At 42.9% G+C, this 22551-nt stretch overlaps 1 protein-coding gene across 7 annotated transcripts in view; it reads left to right on the forward strand.

Moving 5' to 3' along the window:
• Tnrc6c (trinucleotide repeat containing adaptor 6C) overlaps nt 1–22551 on the forward strand; it is a 150302-nt gene that overhangs the window by 73935 nt on the left and 53816 nt on the right. For all 7 annotated transcript variants that reach the window (XM_063242025.1, XM_063242023.1, XM_063242026.1 and 4 more), the window contains one exon: nt 19872–22469. In XM_063242025.1, the coding sequence (XP_063098095.1) occupies nt 19872–22469 (2598 nt within the window). The remainder of the gene's footprint in view (nt 1–19871; nt 22470–22551) is intronic.

A 22551-nucleotide genomic window follows, 5' to 3' on the forward strand; every position in this document is an offset into this window, starting at 1 on the left:
CCTGGCTCCCAAACAAAAGCCTTGGCTTTATACCATCCGTCCTCCTTTAAAGCCTCTGGTGTCACAGCCAGGTGGGTCTTTCTGTCTCTTTTCATTGATTAAAAGATACCCTCAAGACTAGGCATGGTGGTACATGCCTATAATCCCAGCAGTCAGGGAAACCCACTCGGGACCCCTCTATCTGTCTCTCAGACAGAAGCTTTCTTTCTCTCAATAAATATGTTCTGCTCTTAACCTCTATTGTTTCTAAAATTCATTCTTCGATTTTGGAGAACACGAACTTGTTCTGGACATAGTAGGTTGGGAGTTTGGTTCCTCTATATCATTTGAAGGTCTTCCACTGAGATCATTGTACAGAGACATGGGCAGCTCAGTGCCAAAGCCCCTTACTCCTTTGGAATGCATTCTTAAGCACTGAAAGATACTCATTGGTGAAAAAGAGCCAATTGGTATTTCTCTGCATGCATGCATGGCCTACCTACCCCTAGATCCAAAATGGAATACAGTGACTTAAAGCTGTACGCCCACCCAAGATGAACGTTTCTGGTGTCTACTGAGGGCCATTAGTTAGAAGCTCTGTAGAGTATCTGACAGCCAATCAGCTAGACTGGTCATTGCCCATTTCTCCCTCATGGCAGTTTGGGATACTTCTTAAGTGGGGAATGTTATAGGCAGCTGAGCTAATTAGAAAAATTATAGGCAGTGAGACAGGGCTAAACCCTTGAAGAAGCTGGCATAAGAGGACCAGATGCCTGGTGACCTTGGAGAAGACACATCTCTTGCTGTGGGCCAGATCTCGAGACAGAAGGCAAAGCAAATGCAACCACACCTTTAAGTATAATCCTTTAAGTCTGGATCACCTTGAGAAGCCAGGAGTCACCATCCCAACCCCTACAGGAACAGTCACTGATCTGTAAGAGTGCTGGGTTGCTACATGACTCACTTCCCCATTGGGTCAATTCTGTCTGAACAATTAAACTTACTTGCTGACCATAGCTGTATCCCACCTCATGTCTGTCTGCCTTGTAAGTTCCCAGTTTTCCCACTGTATAGACCCGCCTCGCCTCACCTCACCTCGCCTCTCCTCGTGGTTTTACTCTATAAAAATCCCTAGAAAATACAAAATCTTTGGCAACCTACTCGGGACCCCTTCTGTCTCGCTCAGAAGCTTTCTTTCCCTCAATAAACATACTCTGCTCTTAAAAAAAAAAAAAACTTGCAGCAATCAGAAGGCTGAGGCAGGAGGCCACCTGGCTACACAGTGAGACCCTGTCATCCCACCCCCCAAAAAAGCAAGACATGCTGCGGATACTGCATGTTCCTGTGCCCGGATGCAGTTTTCTGCAGGCCCAGCCTTGTCTGGCTAGTCCTCGCTCCTCTGCTCTGTGGTCCGCCTCTGTCCTAGCTAGACAGACCAGTTACTGACATCTCAGACCCACCAGCTCAGCACCGAGTGTTTCTCAGCTGGAGCACCAGGAAGAGTGTTCTTCCGCTTCCCTTCTTTCCATTTATTTAGAGTCTCACCTCTCGGCTAAATCTAAAATAACCTATGAAGAAAGCATCCAGATTTCCTTGCTAGCTTAACGAAGAAAACCAAGCAACATTTCACTTCTCATCTAAAAGGGGAGGTCTGATTCTCTCATGGCCTCTAATCTCTTTCTTCCGTTTACCTGTGCTGGCTGTGGTGGGCACTGCTGGGATGCCATGATGCTGTAAGGCAGCACCAGCACTCTCTGTGACTGGCGGTGGTGACATACTCTCCAGGTGATTGGAAAGGCCTAATTCACTTCCAGCCACAGCTCCCGTGGGATGCTAGCTTTCGCCGTCAGTGTGGAGTGAAGACACTGCTCTTTGGTAAGAGTCTGAAAATGAGGCGTTTGTTTCGTGCTTAGCACAAGCCCTTCTACCTGTAGTATGTGTTCAGTAAGTGTGGGGAGAGTTGTTGACTCGGACTTGGAGACTGTATGTAACCAGCGTGCGCCCATCTTTGAAACACTGTGTGAAGCTGAGAGGAAAAAAAGGAAACTTCAGGTCTCTAAGTAACTGCAATCTAAAACTGCAAGAAAGCTTCCTCCTCACTGTGACTTCTGTGTGTAGTATTTTGGGATTTCATCTGTGCTTCCTGGAGTTGCGTATAAACTTTTCTTTTTCATGGCACAATTTAGTTGATGAATTGAAGTCCAGGTGAAATCTGTTTAGTGTGTTTCAGAAGCGTAACCATGTTTCTTAATGCAATTAAACTCTTTAAAGCACTGCTTGAAATCAAACCTTTTTCAGTTTATTTTAAGGAATACATAGACTTTCATTGTATTTAATCTGCATAAGCACATTTCACTAATGAAAACTAAAGTTCATGAATACGTCCTTCTAACTGAAAGGCTACACTGAATACAAGTGTGCATGCTGGGTCAGCAGAATTTAGAGTGGACCTCTCAGCAGGGATGGATAAGGGACTAATCCCGAAGAGTGAGACAGCACACTGCTCCCAGTGGAAAGGACTGCAGCCTGGTACCTTCATTCCTGTGTCCTTCCCAAATGGATCCTTCTTCTCTCAAGTGTCCGTGTTCTTGGGGAAGTTTAAGACGGTAAATATCTCCAGAAGAGTTTGAGTCACCTTTCCTATAGATTTGACTTTTTTTTTTTTTAACTTTTTCATACCAGGGATTGAACCTAGGACCTTCACACTGAATTACATCCCCAGCCCTAATTTCTATTTTTATTTTAAGACAATATCATGCTAAATTGCCTGGCTAGGCTTTGAACTTCTGATCTTCCTGTCTTTGCCTTCCAGAGTGCTAGGTTTAAAGATCACACCCTTCTTATCAGTTTTTGTTGTTTGTTTTATTTTATTTCTTTGAGACAGGGTCTTGCCATGTAATTCAAACTGGCCTTGAACTCACTGCATAGCCCAGGCTGGCCTTGAACTTGCGCAGTCCTCCTACTTCAGCCTCCCAGGTGCTGGGATTATGTGCATGTGCTACTATACCTGGCTGGATATAGATAAAAGTGTATATACTTTTGTAGTACTAGACAGTTGCTTTTGTTTTGTTCATACAACACATACTGCCTAATGGCATATGTGGCTCTCTTGGCTTAGCATCACTTTCATGTCATTACTACCTTAGCTAGGTGTCATGGAGAGGCTTCATTGTCATTGCAACGTTACTGAAGTCAGCATTTACCCCATGTTGTAAGATGGGATGTAACTATCACTTCTAATACTTACCAAGACTTTTAATACTGACCTTCACAAATAAGTCCTGGATCGTGCATTAGCAAGGTTTAATAATGCTGACGTTACAGTGAAGTTCAGTCAAGCTAAGGCAGAAACAGACATTGTGTAATGGGCTACCAATTTAAAAGTAAGATTTCCGGCATCAAGCTGATTGTTCCCATTAGCAGATAGTGTTGTGACTGCACTTTAAATATGTTCTGGGAGCTCTTAAGCATGCCTAGAGCAATCAGGGTGACAGTGCCCTAGCTAGAAATGTCCTCAGAGCTGGTGAAGCAACTGGGAGCCATACAGGAGAAGAGGCTGCCCGTGGTGCAGGAGCACTGCTCACGCAGCTCGGCTCTGGCTGTGAGCGGATGTGGCCTGTAGTAGAACTCACTTTTCTCTATCACAGATAGTAGCTGAAGACATGGTCAGCTGTGCCCAGTGGTGGAAGAGCTTCTGCCAGGTAAACTGGTCAGGGCTCCTCCCAGCCCTGGTGCAGGTGGGAGAAATAAGCACTGTTGCTGGCAGATAAACACTGGCCTCTCAGAAAATGCTCCAAGGGAAAGGGATGGGAGCTTGTTTCGCCAGCTGGCAGGAAGTCTGACAGTCAGATGGCTGTTAGTATTTGCATTTGTGCTGTGATTTACATGTATGTTTCCAGAGAATGCCGCTTTGACATGTTATTTTCTCTTCAGATTATGTTTTTGCAAGGCTGCAGAATAACTCCAGCTTGAAACACTTAGAGAGCATTTATGTTTTTCAAAAAATGAATTTTCCTTCAGCCTTTAATTGTTTTGGTGGCTACTTTGTACATTCGTAAGCGGTTGTACCCCAAAAACGAGGCCCCAAGATGTTGTTCAAAAAAGGGGGTAAGACGTCTTTAAAAAGAAGCACTTTATTTTAGCTGGTACCCAGCAACACAACCTGCATTGGAATCTGCAGAGCTGTGTAACCAGGTTAGGTTACTGGGGTTTTTTAAAGGTAAAGACAGTAAAGCAGAGGAAAAGGGGAGGGAGCATATACAAAAAGAGAGTTAATCTCTGCAAAAAATGTTTTACCACCAGGGCCATTTGGTCCCAGGACCAAGTGTTTTACAATTAGTGGTCAGCAAATGTTTTACAGTCTAAGGGTCAGTTGGTTCAGAGACCAAATTACTGTTCTGGAAGGAGAACGAGAGTTGAAACACAGGTCAGGGTAACAACGCTTACAGAACAGGATAGTGGCACCTGACGCAGGTTACAACATAAACAGGCTCTGATTAACACATTGCAGTGTTTGCTGCTTAGATCTTTTTTAGATAGAGGCAAGAAAGTAAGTTGAACACATGTCATCTACTTGTGGGACTCAGCTAGAATTTTACAGCTTGGGTTGGTCCACCAATGCTTAGGGGCGGTTCAGGAAAAGAAATGAGTGTAAATGAAAGCCGTGTGGTACAGCAGCCAGCTGTTTGCATGCAGCCAGTACATAGTATGCTGTTACTCTCTTGGCTGGCTTTCAAAAAGAAAAGTGCCTGTGATGCTAATGGTTGCTAGCTCCTGAAGTGAAAATGTTTGTGACCCAAGTGAGGGGCTCTAAGGAGGAGCTGTACTGTCAGCTGCAGTTAGATAATCAGGGCTTTAAGGTTCTATCACCAACTGTCTCCACCCCTAGTAGAGGTCCTTTCCTCTACTAGGGGCATCACCCAGTCCTGCCCAGCTGGGGTGGTGGACGGCCTGGGCCAGGCTGGCCTGAACGACTGGCGGCTCTGCAAGAGGACGGAGCTGCGACATGTTGGAGCCAGAAGTGGGGGCCCTGGATGCCGCAGAGGCTCTGGAGTGGGGCATCTGCTGGGAGGCGGTAGCACCTTCTGCATATATCTTCTCACTGTCAGCATCTTAAAGGACAGGAGATACGACAGGCTGCCTGGCAGCTGCTTGAGACAGCCGTCCAGCATCCAGCGAGGGAGACAGCACCGGGCCACCGCCAGCCTGGGTATAATGGCATCCTGGGAAACTGCTGCCTGCCATGGCCTGGCGCCTGCCGTGCCCCACGGCCCAGCCTGTTGCGCCTCCCTGGGAGGCTGGTCACTAGCGTGCTGCCCAATGCCTCATTGTCTTATCCCTCCTAGCCCTGAGGATGCGCTCAGGTTTCGCTGCTGTTTTGGGAGAACACAAAGCAACAAGCTCATTCTTTTGGACAGTTTCAGTTATTTGCAGCAAAGCTTTTACTGTGTTCTGTGTTCACAATTGCTTCTACTTACAACACACAAACAATGAGATGTTTGGGAGTCTTGTCTATTGATGGAATTCAAATGTGAAGTACCCCCCACCGTGTTTACCCACTGTAAATGTGGGTTCTCAGAGCAGAAAACACTTCAGTCTTTATCCTGGAATTTGTATTATCAGTTAACATTAGTGAACATATATTGTCATTCTTTGAAAACCTTGAGAACTAATTTTTATAATGTATAATTTATTATGCTATAATCTCATTTAAGAGGATTGTGGTGCTAAAGAATGAATGTATTTCCTATTTGTCAGTGTTAATACCAATTAAGCATTCAGTAGGCTGCTTCTGTAAGTGTTCACCACCCGTTCCTATCTGGATAATTTGATTATCTTCCTGGCTGGCTTTCAAAAGTTGCCTTGAGACTTTCTGACTTTAAAGAGAATGGAAACTGGAAGTCTCAAGGTAGTAACATTTGGAAATTTAAAAATAAAAATAGGAAAGAAAGCTTTTTATGTAATCTTTTTTAATTTAATCACTTAAGACTATTATGTTAGATTTTTAGAAAGATACATATTTATAGCCTATGTAAACCATTTAGACAACAAACAAGTTAACATTATGCATGAACTTTTTCCCCCTTTTCTAGGGAAAATAATTGTGGCAATACGGTATTGTGGCAGAAGGCACTGAAATCTTACCCTAAAAGCACATGTTTCAGTTCGTTTTCATTACTTAGTACTATAAACTTTCACCAAGTCACTTGCCTCACTAGCTTCCATGTTGATGCACGTGATCTGGTGTGTAAGGCTCAGCCACGCCACATGTGTGCACACTTCCTCACACTCAGAGGGATGTGCACAGTGTCAGAAGGGTATGAAAACTGTCAGATCGCGGCCTCTGCGTGTTGCGTGTGTAGATTCATCCTTTGAAAACTTTTGCGCTGTCCATGTTGGTCTACAATTCCTCGGTGACAGTATACTCTTGGTTCCCTTAGCAGTTTCCATTCTCTTCAAAGTCAGAAAGTCTCAAGACAAACAGTATGTCCTAAGTGGGGAGGAAACCTCATGTTCTGATTAAAGGGATACATTGGGGGGGGGGGTGGCGGTGGTGGCAGTAAGGGAGCAGAGGAGATAGTCCAGGATGGGACGAAACAAGGAAAAGGGAAGGCAGGCGAATGAAGAGAGCCTGATTTTTCCAAATCGGCTTCAGCTGTAACTCTTATATATATCGGGGATACGGATTTTGCTGTATGTTTCGTGTTTATTTGTTTTTCTTTTATTTGTTTGTACAAATATAGTAAGATGGTATTTTCAGATTAACTTGAGTCTGGATTTGAAAATAAGAAATGTTCTTGCTTTCTGGCTTTCAAGACCTTTCCAGTGCTGTGTCCTTGTTTGTTTATGTCATGGTCTTGCTGTGTTTTCCAGGCTGCCCTCAGACTCCTGGCTCAAGTGTCTCTTTTGCATCAGCCTCCCAAGTAGCAAGGATTAGAGGTACACATCACTGTGCCCAGTATTATTTTATGTTTAAGCTATTGTTTTTTTAAAATACTAAAGTAAATAAGGCACAATTTATTTCCATTTTAACTGGAGCACAGTGAAACCTGGGTGTATTGTAGCTGTTTCTGCCACACATGGGAAGTTCCTTGACAACTAGGAGCAGGTCTTGCCCATCTCTGCAGCCTTGGGATCCCTGTGGATAGGAACCATTGTATGTGCTTATTGTTGGTTATGTATGTGTCAGGGAACATTGAGATGGAGGTACTGACCAAGAGTCACAGGAGGGCAGGTTCAGTTTGGAACCCAGACTGTAAAGATAGAAGTTCATAAGAAAATGTCTTGAAAATGGTACCTAGAAGTTATCCAAGCTAGGAGAGCACACAGAAAGAAAACCCAAAAATTAGAACTAAACTGCAACAGGGAGTAATTTTTACTGTTTATCCTTCCTTGGTTTTACATATTTCATGCTCATTTTGATCATAACAGTAAAACTGTTTTCCCCACAAAATCCATCTTTTTTAGCTAGATGTAGTATTGCATGCCTGTAACCCCAGCAGTCAGGAGCCTGAGGCAGAAGGATCTCTGCAAGTTTGAGGCCAACTTGAACTACATGGTGAGACCCTGTCTCAACAGAACAAAATATGCCCTTCAATGAGATCCATATAATAAATAAGCTTTGCCATCCTTTGCAGGTTGAGGACAGAAATCCTTATTTCCAGATAAGCTTAAGAGCTTCCACAGTGCACATCAGTACATAGTCTAGGGGACAGGCTTGGGGTGCCTCTTGTTGAGGCCTGTTTTAGATGTTTCATCCTCCGCTTCTTCCATTCCCTTCTCCTGGACTTCTTTCCTAACTCTTGGACTTTTCATACCTTCCTGTTGTTAGGAGCTAGTTCTTCAGTCTTTAGTTCACTGCAGTATTTCTGTGGGCACCATTTGCAGGAATGTCTTGCCTTTGAGACCTACAGGCTACTGAGTGTGTCCAGTGGGGGAATGAAAACACCAGGGTTTCTCATGTCAGTTCTTTCTACCTGTAACTCCCTATGTAAAGTTGTGGAAGGGGTTTCAGGGTGATAGGAAAATGCCAGTAATAGCATTTCAAAGATTATAAACTAGGGAAATTTAACATTGATACTCTTGTTTTCTATGATATTTAATTCTAGGACATTTAAGTGTCACCATTGTACTGCATCCTTTATAGTGATTAAACCACCTATCCTTGTTGATGCCCTTTGGGAAAAAAGTAAAATGAAGGATATTTCTGATAATAAATTCAGAACCCTGTGTGTGGAGTAGACCCTGGTTTTTCTTTGTTTTGCATTTTTTTTTCAAATCCATTTCATTTCAAAGAGAAAAAGAAGGAAAAAAAACTAAAGCAAAACTTCAAAGCACATCGATCAGGGCAATATTATATGTACATTACACATTGTCACCCCCAAATCATTCACCCAGAGTACAAGACATCTATATTCAATTGTCCAAACAATACGGAAACAAACCCTTCTCTTCAGTGAATTCAGAGAAGTCAGTAGTATAACTATCTTAGCTACTTTTTATATACATATCTATACATATACATATATATACACACACATACTTATGTTGTTTCTTTCAGCTTCTCACACTAGTAAGACAATACAGTGTTTACACATGTGTTACTTATTTTCACTTAAAGTATGGTCTCAAGTTGCATCCATTTACTAGGTAGTAAGTATCCAGTTTATCCTTCTTTATAGCTAAGTGTACTCGACTGTGTAAAAACAAACATCTTTTTTATCCATTTCACAGTCAATGGGCATTTAGATTGTTTCTAAAATCTGGCTGTTACAAATTGTGCACACATGCATCAGTGTGGTATGATATTTTAATTCTTTTGAGAAGATACCTAGAAGGGGAATAGCTGGATCTGATGGAACCTCTAGTTCTAGTCTATTGAGGAATCTCCACACTGATTTCCACAATCTTTGCACCAATCTGCATTGCCATCATCAGTGGAGGAGGGTTCCTTTTTCCCCATACCTCCTCCAGCATTTGTTATTGCTTGATTTCTTGGTAGTAGTCATTCTTTCTGGGTGAGTTGTTCAATCTCAGTGTTGTTCTAATTTGCATCTCTCAAATGACCAGTGATGATGAACATTTTTTCACATATTTATTTACTGTTCCTATTTCTTCATCTGAGAAAAGTGTATTCATCTCAAATGCCCATTTTTGGATTAAGGCTTTAACTCTGGGAGGACTAATTTAGGGGTTGTTTTGTTTTAGTTCTTTATATGTTCTTGATAGTAATCCTTTGTCTGAGGAACAGCTGGCAAACATTTTCTCCCACCATGTGGGCAGTCTCTTCACTCTAGTGATGGTTTCTCTTGCTGTACAAAAGCTTTTCTTTCAGTAGGGTGGGATCCCACTTGTTGATTCTTTGCTATAGTTGCTGTGCAATCAGGGTTTTGTTCATAAAGGCTTTGCCTATACCCGTGTCTTCAATAATTTTAGCTACTCTATCTTCCAGCAGATTGAATATTTCTGTGTTAATAATAAGATCTTTGATCCATTCTGATTTTTGCTTAGTACATGATGAAAGATAATGGACCCAGTTTGAATCTTTGATGTGTGCAGAGCCACTTTTTCCAGCACCATTTATTAAAGAGGCTATCTTTCTTCCAGTGAACATGTTTGGTACCTTTGTCAAAGATAAGGTAGCTTGGTGTGTCTAAAGTTGTTTCTGCATCTTCTAATCTATTCCATTGATCTTCAGGTCTGGTTTTTTGCCAGTACCACACTGCTTTATCACAATAGCTTTATAGTATAATTTCAGGTCAAGAATTGTGATGCCTCCCTGTCTTGTCTTTATTGCCCAGGGTTGCCTTTGCTATTCTAGGTCTCTTCTGGTTCCAGATGAATTTTAGGATTGTTTTCTCTAATTCTGTGAAATAATACTATTGCAATTTTGATTGGAATTGCATGGAATCTAAATAACAGTTTTAGAAGTATGGCCATTTTCACTATATTGGTTCTTCCTACCCAAGAGGATGGGATGTCTCTCCATTTTCTAATATCTTCTTCAATCTCCTTTTTCAGAGTACTGAAGTTTTCAGTGTAGAGGTCTTTTAACCTCCTTTGTTAGATTGATTCCTACGTGTTTTGGTTTTTTGGATGCTATTGTACAAAGTATTGTTTCTCTGATTTCTCTCTGTGAATTTGTTATTCGTGTACAAGGAGGCTATTGATTTTTGAGTGTTGACTTTGTAACCACCAGCTATGTTACTGAATTTGCTTATTAAATCTAGAAGTCTTTTGGTGGAGTTTTTGGGGTCTTCTAAGTAGAGTATCTTGTCATCTTCAAATAACAATAGTTTAATTTCTTCCTTTCCTATCTTTATTCCTTTTCTTTCTCTTATCTAATTGCTCCAGCTAACATTTCCAGGACTATGTTGGATAAGAGTAAAGATAGTGACCATCCTTATCTTGTTCCTGATTTTAGAGTGAAAGGTTTCAGTTTTTGTTCAGGTACTATGTTGGCCAGTTGGTTCGTTGTAGATGGCTTTTATTAGATTGAGATAAAGACCATCTATTCCAATTTTCTGTAGAGTTTTTATCATGAATGGGTGCTGGACTTTGTCAAAAGTTTTGTCTGCATCTATTGAGGTGATCTTAGGATTTTGTCCTTAACTCTGTTAATATGGTGTATTACATTTATGGATTTACGTATGTTAAACTCTCCCCTGCATCCCTGAGATGAATCCCACTTGATCATGGTATACAATCTTCTTGACAATTTGCTGCAGCCTGTTTGCCCATATCTTATGGAGGATTTTTGCATCAGTGTTCATTAGGGAGATTGGCCTGTAATTCTTTCTTAGTTGGGTCCTTCTCTGGTTTTGGTATCCTGCTTGCTTCCATGAATAAATTTGGAACTTTGATCCGATAGTACACAGGGGATAATTTCAGCTCCTATGCATTTACTTAAGCATGTTCTATGAGTCAGTATATGGTCTGTTTTGGAGAATGTCCCATGTGCAGCTGAAAAGAATGTGTGTTCTGATGTTGTGAGTGGAGCACTCTATAGACATCTACTAGGTCCATTTGTTCAAAAGCTTGATTTAGGTCTGATATTTCATTATTGAGTTTTTGTCTAGTTGTTCTGTCTTTGTGACAGTGGGGTGTTGAGGTCTCCCAATACAAATATATTAGGGCTTATTTGATGTTTTAAGGCCATTTGTAATGTTTTATGTAGTTGGGTGTACTGGTATTTGTTGCATATATATTTATGATTGTTATCTCTTCCTCTTTAATTGTTCCCTCTATGAGAATGTAGTGACTTTCTTTATCTCTCTTAATCAGTCTTGGCTTGAAACTCACTTTGTCTGCAAATAGAAGAGCTACTCCTGCTTTTTTCTGGGTTTCTGTCCATGGAGTATTGTTTTCCATCCTTTGACTTTCAGTCTGTGAGTTTCTTTTTGAATGAAATGTGTTTCTTGTATGCAGCACGCTGTTGGATCTTGCTTCTTGAGTCATCCTGCCATTCTGTCTCTTGATTCGTGAATTGAGATCATTAACATTGATGGTTATTAACAATGATGATACATTACATATTGACTTACCCTTGTCATGTTATTTTCCTGTTGTGACCATCCCGCCTTTCTTCCCCCTTCTAATTGTTTGCCTTCCCTGGTGAATTTCTCCTGTTGGGTTTCATGGAGCTGTATTCCTTATTATCCCTTTCTAGAATGTCCTTCAGAATATTATGGAATGCTGGTTTGGTGGTCATAAGTTACCTCAGTGTTCTTTATCATGGAATTATCTTATTTCTTCATCAGTTTCTAAAGGTAGTTTTGTGGGCTACATCAACCTGGGTTGAAAGTTGTTTTTCTTTACAACCTGGAGCACTTCACTCCAAGCTCTCCTTGACTTGAGAGTTTGTGCCAACAAGTCATCTGTACGTATAATGGACCTTCTTTTTTAGGTGATTTGTTGCTTTTGTCTAACAGCTTTTTGATTCTGTTCCTGTGTTGAATTTCTGGAATCTTGACTATGCTATGCCTAGCTGTAGATTTTTTTTTTTTTTTTTTTTTTTTGATCATTGCTAATTGGAGTGCTATGTGCCTCGTTTTTCTGTATGTCAAATTCTTTTTCTTTACCAGGAAAGTTTTCTGTCATGATGTCTGTGAAGGTTTTTTAATGTCACTTATAGTATCTCCTGTTCTTTCATTAACTCCAGTCATTAAGTTATTCTTTGTCTGATCTAGTAGCTGCTGGATGGATTTCTCATGGTCTCTTGTTATTTTTGAGAAATTTTTCTTTTCCTGGTTGCTAACTGCAAGCCTGTATTCAGTGTCTGAGATTCTGTCCTCACATTGGCCTAATTTGCTTCAAATATTTTCAGTGGAGTTTTTATTCTTTTGGATATCTGCTTGCATCTGCTTTGTGGATTCCATTTCTTTCCTAAGCTGAACTTCCATAATGTGTTTGCCCTAACATAGCTAAGCATGGTGTATATTTTGGCAATCTCTGTAGTTATCTGAGAGATTATTTCTGATTTTATTTATTTTCCCAGAGCCTGATTCAGTTGCTTTGTTGTTTCCACTTCAGAGAGACCTGGTGGGGGCTTTTGGGTTGTCCGACTTCATTGGCCCCCTGAGTTTGCCTTTGGTGAACTGGATGTCTGGGGTTGCATCTTGTTTAAGTGTCTGCTCATTTCTCCTTTTATTTGATTCCTAGGGCGATGCTTGTCAGTTGCCTATGGTGGGTTGCTTTATTGCTAGTATTTAGGACCCTTTGATATCTTCCAGGCATAGCTGTTTTCTGGGTTTTCAGTCTGTTGGAGGATCTCACCTCTTCAGTTTGTTGGAGATGAGAATTTGCTGCTTGTTTGGCCTCGTCCCTGGTTCTTTGGCACTGTGCCGCCATTTGTTCTGTGACCCTTAGTCAGTCTCAGTCATGGAATACCAGGACCAACAGCTGTTTAGAACAGTTACATGAATTTTGGCTATACTGGCACCAGTAGCATCAAAGATAGCCTAGAAAATGACAAACTGAGCTAACCCTTAATTTGCAACTTTAACATATGACCTACATTTTTGATTTTATAATAAAATATAAAACAAATTAGAGAATTATTTGCAATATGTAAGTCCTTAGTGTGTCAATTTTTCCTTCAGGGATTAAAATTTAAAAGTAGATTATGGAGAAAATAGAGAAGTGGAAGAAGAGAAAGAGATTAGAAGTAAATTTAGAGCACAAACCACTTTTGGGAAACTGGTGCAGAAGACTGAAGGAAAAGAGAGATGAATAAAAAAGGAAGAACAAAACCATACCCACAAAGAGGTTAGGAGCCACTCTCATGCTCGTATAAAAACAATGAAGGAGAAAGAAGAAGAAAAAAAGGAGGGTAGAAAAACAGTCCACTTCAGGATGCTTTCTGGCTTCACTAGTAGATAACCTGTGGAGACAGAGTGCCAAATTGTGCTAATCTATCCCAGCAAGCCGGCCTCACTTTTTGGCAGAGTAATGGAGAATCTCAGCAGGCCTGCCCCAGGATCAGACAAGCTGGGCTCAGCTGCCCCATCTCTACATTGGCTCCTGGCCACTTACTCTCTCGTGCAGGAGGGCAAGTCCTCTGTCCTCACCACCAGCCAGTGAAGTCCTCCGTGTCTGCTGCTCCCTTTCATGCCACGTCTCTGTGGAGGCGTCTGGAGTTGCCAGCCGCACTGTCACTGTGAGCATGTGTCCACCGGCTCTCACAGCTCCTCTCACACAGTAACTTCCATCTCAGGGAAGAGACGCCACCAGCTACCCCTTCTTCATTGAAGTTTTTCTTTTCACCCCTCTCTGGGGGCTTCAGTGCACACTTCCGATTCTTCTGGGCCAGTGGACCCATTTCACTCTGTCTTGTCTTCCTCACAATGCTCTGTTCCAGTGTCTGGACAGTGACTCTTAGAGAGACTCTTTTCTCTGCTGCGCCCTGCTCCACCATCTGGTGAATCCAGTTAGTCTGCTGAGGTGTCAGCTCACAGTTGGCTGCCTTCAAGGCAGAGAAGAAACAGTCGGTGGCTGGCAGAGGCAGCGAAGTGGCCAAGAAGCAGCAGCAGCAGCAAGTGACGTGCGACCTTTGTTTCACTTGTTATAATTTCAGTGAAATGCCTGGACCTGCCCTCGGAAAGAGGGCTTATAAAAGACTTCTGTTTACTGGCCATGTGTTGTGCCCTTGGTTTTTATAGACCTAACATTCCCTTCCTGGCACAGTACTGGGTTCTCTGTCTCACAGCCTGGCAGGCTAAATGGGTGGTGCTTCTCAGTGGCTCTATTAGCAGCTGGACACGCTTACATTTTCAGAGTAGCTAGGCCACACACGCTAAGGTATACCTGGCAGTGATTTTTTTTTCTTGAAATTTGAGGTTTTAAAATTTATATGAGTTTTTAAAAATCCCTTCTCACAGACTTGTCTCCTTAATTCCAGTCAGCCTTTGTTTGGTCCTGAGCCCTTGTTTGCTCTTGTAAACCCCTTAGTCAAAGGAGTTTAGCTCAGCCACTTAAGTGCCTGCCCGGCAAACCTGAGGTTGAGTTCAATCCCAAGTACCACCCCCACACACACACCAAAAAAAAAAAAATCAAAGGACTGTTGGCAGCCAGGTTTAGCAGTACATGCCTATGATTCCAGCCTGAAGCAGGAGGATCATGAGTTCAAGGCCAGCCTGAGGTGAACATAGCCATACCCTTTCTCACCCCTTCAGTAGAAACAGGACTAACCACATCCACCTGCAGTATGGCTTCCATGTTTTCCAAGTACAGTAGCTTCTCCTTTTTTCTTTCTCCTGCTTTCACTTTTTTTTTTTTTTTAGGTGATGGGGTCTTGCTATGCAGTTCAGGCCGGCCTTGAACTCACGGTATAGCCCAGGCAAGAAGTTGACAAAATTATTTTTTCTCCGTTATATAGCTCAAAATGTAGGCAGATTTGTTTGTTTTCCTTATGGGAAATAAAGTTGCACCTGCATTTTATTATCCTATAATGTCAAAAACTGTTGAGTGTGCTGTGTCATTTTTGCTACCCATGTTTATTGTTTATGATTTCACATTTAGATTATAAATATGTGTCAAAAGTTCCAAAACCAAATCATTTGGGTAAGAGACTGGCTTGTGTTGGTTTTTTTTTTTTTCTTTTGGTCTTTTTTTTCCGGTACCAGGGATCGAACTCAGGACTGCGCACTTGCAAGGCAGGCGCTTAGGCCGCTGAGCTAAAGCCCCGGCCCCGTGTTGGTGGTATTTTATAATAGCTACAGAAAACTCATTGAGTCTTTTGGTTTTTTATCTCTAATAATATAGCTCTTTATCTTTGACTCTGTTCATTTTAAACAGGATAAATAAATTTCATTATAAAACATGTTTTATTCATGAAAAGGTGTTCTGCCTATTTAGGGAAACACAAATCAAAACCACAGTGAGATGCCACCTCTCTCAGTAGAATGCATAATCAGAAAAAGCAGATGATGAGGCTGATGAGTGTGTGAAAATTAGAGCCAGTGTGCTTTGATACTGGGAATGAAAATGATGCAACCACTGGAAACGCATGTGACGGTGCCTCGGGAAGTTAAAAGGTTGGCCAGAAGGTCCTGCAGTCCCACTTTCAGGTATTTACTTTGGAGAGGTTGAAGCAGGGATGGAAATGGGTACTTGTACATTAGCGTTCATGGCAATAATAGTCAAAATAACCAAAAAGTGGAAGTAACCAAAGTCCATTGACAAGGAGATGCAAAAACAAAATGTGGTATATCTGTTCAGTGGAATATTATGTAGCCATAAAAACAACTACAATGCAAATTTAATTTTAAAACATGCTAAATGAAATAGACCAGTAAAAAAAAAATTGTATGATTTGATTATTCAAAATGCTTATAAGGATGCATTTTGAATAATGAGATTCATGGAGACAAAGTAGAATCAGTATTTACTAGAGATTGTAGTACTGGAGGGACAATTTCTGTTTAATAGATACAGAGTCCAGTAGATGGTGATGATGGTTGCATACAGTGATGCTTGTATACAGTGTGCGTTTACTTGATAGCGTTTAATCTTGCACTCAGAAAAGGTTACGTTGGGTGTGGTGGCACACATGAGAGTTACCCTGAGCTTGACACCAACTGGAAGTACATAGTGAGTTCAAGGCCAGCCCAAACTACATAGTGAGACCCTGTCTCAAGAAAAAGATTAAACTGAAAATTTTGTTACAGGTATTGAATACATTAAACATCTTTGCTCTTACTGTAGTTCAGACTGACCACATCAGATATGCTTCTTGGTTTTGTGTGTAATTCTTAAATAAACTCTAGAAATCTTAAGTTTTAATGCCCAGAACCTGAGGGATTAAATAGACTAGCATCATTCAGAGTTGGGCGCTAACTGCAGGCTGCTCAGCACACTAAGTTGGATTTCTGGCCTGTGCAGTTCCACTTTTTACCCTAGGGAACAGCGACTGCCTGTGTGCAGCCAGTGTTACGGGCTGAGACCACAGAGGACCCTCAGTGCCCAGGTGCTTAGGAATTAGATGTATAACTCAGGAATCAGGCTGCTGGCTAGTCACGTGGAACCTATGCTGTCTCAAAGCTACCACAGTTTTCTAGTAGGATTTTTATTTTTTAATTACATTCCTACTAAGAAAATCTGAGACTCTATTTATGTCATCAAGATTTGTAATTTGTATCATTTAAATCTTTGGAATATTTTGAAAATAAAATGTATATAGAAACTAATGCAACTTTATCCACAATCAAAATTTAACCTGGTTTTGTGGTTTGTTTGTCTGCCATGCTTGCCTCAGGGTTACCAGTGTTGCCGCCCCGCCGTTCTCAGATGACACATGTGCTTCCCTACCTGGGTGTACACCTCGCGCTAAACTGGTTTCCTGATGCTTAAAAAGGCTTCAGTGTTTCCACTGGCATGACTAGTTAGGCTTTTCTTCACTGGAGCTGTTTCTGTTTTTCCCTCATTTTTTGGTTTTCTGTCTTTCTCTATGTGATCCATAAGAATTCTACACTGTGACAGCCTCTCTTTATCAGGTACTCCGTACCATGGCCTTTTAGTTTCCACAGAATGACATCTTTTATCATACACATGTTTTTTTAATCAATATTATCAATTTAACAGTTTTGTTGTTGTTGGTTTTTACTGGTACCAGGGATTGAACTCATGACCACACGCTTGCAAGGCAGGCGCTTATGCCACTGAGCTAAATCCCCAGCCCCAACTTAACAGCTTTTTAGTGACTGATGCATCTTTTGTCTTCTGAAAGCAGCTCTACTGTCAGAGGTCACAAAGCTGCTTTCTTGCATTTTCTTATTAAGCTCTGAGAAGCTTTGCTGTTCCAATTAGGTCTTTATTTCACCCAGTGTACTTGTGGGTATGATGTAAGATAAGGGAACCTCCTTCGCCTTTTTCCATGTGGCCGGTGAGTTGTCCTGCAGCTGTCCTTAGCTAGTCTTCCTCTCTCTGCTGTAACATCCTGTTACTGTCATCTTTCAGTTTCTGACCCCTCCACTTAGGCAGTAAGCAATCCTCCTGTAGCAGCTTGACATAGATCCTGTTAATGCAGGAATGGCCCTTGCACAGTCTGACCATTGAGGAATAGGTATGATGACGCCATGTGTTCAGATTTGGCAAGCTTGGATTTTTTTGTTTGTTTGTTTCTTTCTTTCTTTTTTTTTTTTTTTTTTTTTTTTTTTTTTGAGACAGGGTCTCACTCGGTAGTTCAGGCTGATCAGGCCGCGGCCTCAAACACTCAGTGATCCTCCTGCCTCAGCCTCCCGAGTGCTGGGATTACAGGCATGTGTCATCCCACAAGGCCAAACTTAGGTTGTTGATCTCCTGCTGCCTGGGAGTGGATTGCAGTGTGTCTGTCCTCCACAGGTAGGTGGCCTGTCTCGTAGCAAAGTCTGTTCTTAAAGGAAGGAGACAGATGGCAGGATGCGCTGTGCTGGAATTTGCACACGGCAGCTGCAGTCCCTGTTACATGGCCTTATTTTCCGTGTTAAATGGTGACTGGCTCATTGCAGTTAGCTCTTTATTGCAGACACTAGTTTCTAAGATCCAACCAGGGAAATGGTCATAAATCACATTTGCAAAGCCAACCCCTAGTTAACATTTGGGAATTAAAAACCTGGTGTGTCATAGTAGATTAGACACTTAAAATTTCCTTTTGGCTGTCTTCACTCTGCATTTGTCGTTTTTCACCTGTCTACTTGGAGTCACCTATAGCATAGTTACACTTTATTACATTACTTTAAAAGTGGCTTCCTGTTTATTCCTGTTTGTTTGGGTTTTTTTGTTTTTTTTTTACTCAACATGATATTTTGTTTTGTGTTTTGTTTTGTTTTGTTTTTGTGGATACTGAGAATCCACTTGCTTGGCAGGCGCCACACCGCTGAGTTATATCCCCTGCCCCTAGATTACTTTTAAATCAGGCCACAGAAACCTCTTATAAGGTTGATACTAACTTTAATATGTTCTTTCTAGTGATTGTGGTACTTTACATACTGCCTTATTTTCTCTCTCGCTCCATCAAACATTAAAAAGCTTCTTTGATAAGCCCATGTTTTAACTGTCCACAAGTAAGATTGTTTAAATAAATTCAAAGAGAACATGACGATTAAAAGATTCTAGAAGAAAAGGTAATATCTTTTGCAGTTTACCTGTTGTCGTGATTACTGAAAGAAGCTCCCCCAAGGATTTGTAAATTGAGTGATTCTATTGTATATTTAGATTGAATAACTTTTTAAAACTCCTACTTGGTTTTGTTTTGTTTGTTTGTTTGTTTTGACTTTCTAAAGCAGGGCTTCACTCTGCAGCTCAGGCTGGCCTTGAACCTACTTTGTAGTGCAGGCTTGAACTCAGCAATCCTCCTGAGTACTGGGATTACAGTTAATGTCTACTTTTTTGTTGTTTTTTGGGGATTTTTTTTGGTGCCAGGAATCGAATTTGGCAACTTCGCACTTGCCAGGCAGGCGTTTATGCTGCTGAGCTAAATCCCTGGCCCCTCTACTTTCTTTGAGAATGGTACATACTTTGAATAGTATATTGGAAAATATACTGGACTATAGGTTTGGCTGCAATGCTGGAAATACTCAGATAATTAAGAAATTAGAGGAGATAAGAAGCAGTTAGAACATAATGGGTTCTTTAAAGGAATATAAGAATGAAACTACATAAATCTTATAGGAAGATATCATATAAAGTTATTCTGGGTATCTCAAGGCTAGGAGGAAATAGGAAACGAGTATGGAAAGGTTCCTTAGACATCCCAAAAACCAGCTTTTAGGGCTAAGAATTTTAAATTACTACATAAGAAACGGTGATAGGGGCTGGGGTTGTAGCTCAGCAGTACAGTGCCTATGTGGGGGAGAGGAAGGAAAAAAAAAACAGTGATAAACCAGATTGTGATAAGATCAGTTAAAGCAATAAATGTAATTCAACATTTGTAACACTTAGTATCTTCGATTGCAGAAGGTGACATCCTCTGATGCCTTCTTCCCCCTTCCTCATCCCCTCCATGCTGGTTGGTACAGCTCTGCAGTGTTTACAGTGCTCTTCCACTAAAGAGCAGTCTGTGCCTCCTGCAGAATTCTGTAGCTTTGATTAGAAGCCTTGAGGAGAACTCCAAGCTGTATTTAAAAGTCCGCAGAACTCCTGTCTCTGTTGTTTATAGCATCTTTGTACTTACAGGAGTTGCATAGTCATGAAGTCCATAGCTACCATCTGCTAGTGAGTTTTCCCACTGTCATTTCTGAAACATCTCTTTTTAAAATGGGAACTACTAAACAGACACAGATTTTTTCTTCATTTTTTAGCATTTGTCATTCAGAATTCAAAACTCAAAATAGAGAGATTTCCCAGGACTAGTTGACGATTGATTAACAAGGGGGAGGAAGGTCTAATTCTGATTTTATTTCACTTCTTTATTTCAGATCTCGGGCACAGTGGATTGGCAGATCATTATGAAAATCCCCACTGGGGACAGCAGCCCCCTTACAGGAGCGAAGCCAGCTGCAACTGGGATGAAGTGATAATAGACAGGACTGACCAGGAGGCGTGGCCTTCCATCACAGGAGTGGAGACTGATTCTGTCTCAGAATGTCCTCCAGACAGTGACTCTGCCTCCGCCTGTGGCTCTGAGAACAGTAGCATGGCTACAGGGAGTGCCCAGGGCAGCTTCGCAGGACACACCAAGAAGACGAATGGCAATAATGGCACCAACGGCGCACTCGTCCAAAGCCCTTCTAATCAGAGTGCCCTTGGGACAGGGGGAGTGAGCGGGAATGGAAGTGCAGCCAGAGTGTGGGGGGTGGCCTCGGGCTCGGGCTCGGGCCTGGCTCACTGCTCTGTCGGCAGTGGGGATGGGAAAATGGACAACATGATTGGAGATGGAAGGAGTCAGAACTGCTGGGGTGCTTCCAACTCCAACACCGGCATTAATCTCAATCTTAACCCTAATGCCAACCCAGCTGCCTGGCCTGTACTTGGACATGAAGGAACTGTGGCGACAGGCAACCCTTCCAGTATTTGCAGTCCAGTCAGTGCCATTGGACAGAATATGGGCAGCCAGAATGGGAACCCAGCAGGCACTCTAGGTGCGTGGGGAAGCCTGCTGCCGCAAGAGAGCACAGAACCACAAACGTCCACTTCTCAGAATGTGTCTTTCAGCATACAACCTCAGAACCTTAACACTGATGGACCAAATAACACTAACCCCATGAGCTCCTCGCCAAACCCTATCAATGCAATGCAGACAAATGGACTGCCGAACTGGGGCATGGCTGTTGGCATGGGGGCCATCATCTCGCCCCACCTGCAAGGCCTTCCTGGTGCTAATGGATCATCAGTTTCCCAAGGCAGTGGGGGTGGGGGTGAAGGAATAAGCAATTCTGTGTGGGGGCTGTCCCCCAGTAACCCTGCCACAGGAAATAGCAGTTCTGGGTTCAGCCAGGGGAATGGAGACACTGTGAACTCAGCATTAAGTGCTAAACAAAACGGATCCAGCAGTGCTGTGCAAAAGGAAGGGAATGGAGGGAGTGCCTGGGACTCTGGGCCTCCAGCAGGTCCTGGGATACTCACCTGGGGCAGAGGCAGTGGCAACAGTGGCGTTGGTAATGTCCATTCAGGAGCTTGGAGCCACCCCAGCCGAAGTTCCTCTAACAGTGTGAATGGGGAGTGGGGAAAGCCTCCAAACCAGCATTCCAGTGGTGACATCAGTGGGAAAGGATCAACAGGGTGGGATGGTCCCAGTGTTGCCAGCCAGACTTCTGCCTTGCAGCCTGGCAATGAACACATGAACTCTTGGGCCAAAGCTGCATCTTCTGGAGCTGCAAGTGAAGGAAGCAATGATGGGTCTGGCAATCACAATGAAGGAGGCACCGGGAGGGAGGGCACAGGAGAGGGCCGGAGGCGAGATAAAGGGGTTATAGACCAAGGGCACATCCAGCTGCCAAGGAACGATCTGGACCCCAGAGTTCTGTCTAATACTGGTTGGGGACAGACCCCTGTAAAGCAAAACACTGCCTGGGAATTTGAAGAATCCCCTAGGTCTGAAAGGAAAAATGACAATGGGACAGAGGCCTGGGGATGTGCAGCTACTCAGACTTCAAACTCAGGGGGGAAGCACGATGGGTCCATCATGAACAGTACAAATACCTCTTCAGTATCGGGGTGGGTCACCTCACCGCCTGCTGCCGTGCCAGCAAACCCAGGCTGGGGAGACAGCAACAACAAAGCGTCAAGTAGCCCGGGGATGTGGGGGGACTCAATAAGCTCTACTGCTGTTAATAATGCTGCTGCTGCCAAGAGCGGCCATTCTTGGAGTGGGACCGTAAATCAGGAGGACAAATCACCCACTTGGAGTGAGCCTCAGAAGCCCAAATCCCAAAACTGGGGGGAAGGACAAAGATCGAACCCAGCCTGGAGTACAGGAGGGGGGGACTGGGCAGATTCATCATCGGTCCTAGGACACCTGGGGGATGGGAAGAAAAACGGATCTGGATGGGAGGCTGACAGTGCTAGATCAGGGTCTGGTTGGAATGATGCCACGAGATCTGGGACCAGTGGCTGGGGCAGTGGCACAAATACAAAGGTGAATCCAGGTACACACTGGGGGGAGTCTCTGAAACCTGGTCCCCAACAGAACTGGGCCAGCAAACCCCAAGACAACAATGTGAGTAACTGGGGAGGAGCTGCTTCTGTTAAACAGACAGGGACAGGGTGGATCGGGGGGCCAGTACCAGCCAAGCAGAAGGACAGCAGTGAGGCCACTGGCTGGGAGGAGCCCTCTCCACCGTCCATCCGCCGCAAAATGGAAATCGATGATGGTACCTCAGCTTGGGGGGACCCAAGCAACTACAACAGTAAAACTGTAAACATGTGGGACAGAAACAACCCAGGCATGCAGAGCAGTACCGCGGCCAACACCACTCCCACCACCCCCACCATGACCAACACCTCGCACCGAGGCGAGACACCGCCTCCGCACCAGGCCGGCACTCAGCTGAATCGGTCGCCTTTGCTTGGGCCAGGTATGGAAGGTGTCTTACGCTGCTTTATGAGTAAAAAGGTCGTTTCTGCTCATTACATATGCATCATGGCTTTATATTCTCC

This window comes from Cavia porcellus, unplaced genomic scaffold, assembly GCF_034190915.1.
Source record: "Cavia porcellus strain 051 isolate PalLab524CR breed Dunkin Hartley unplaced genomic scaffold, mCavPor4.1 scaffold_32, whole genome shotgun sequence".
NCBI lineage: Eukaryota > Metazoa > Chordata > Mammalia > Rodentia > Caviidae > Cavia > Cavia porcellus.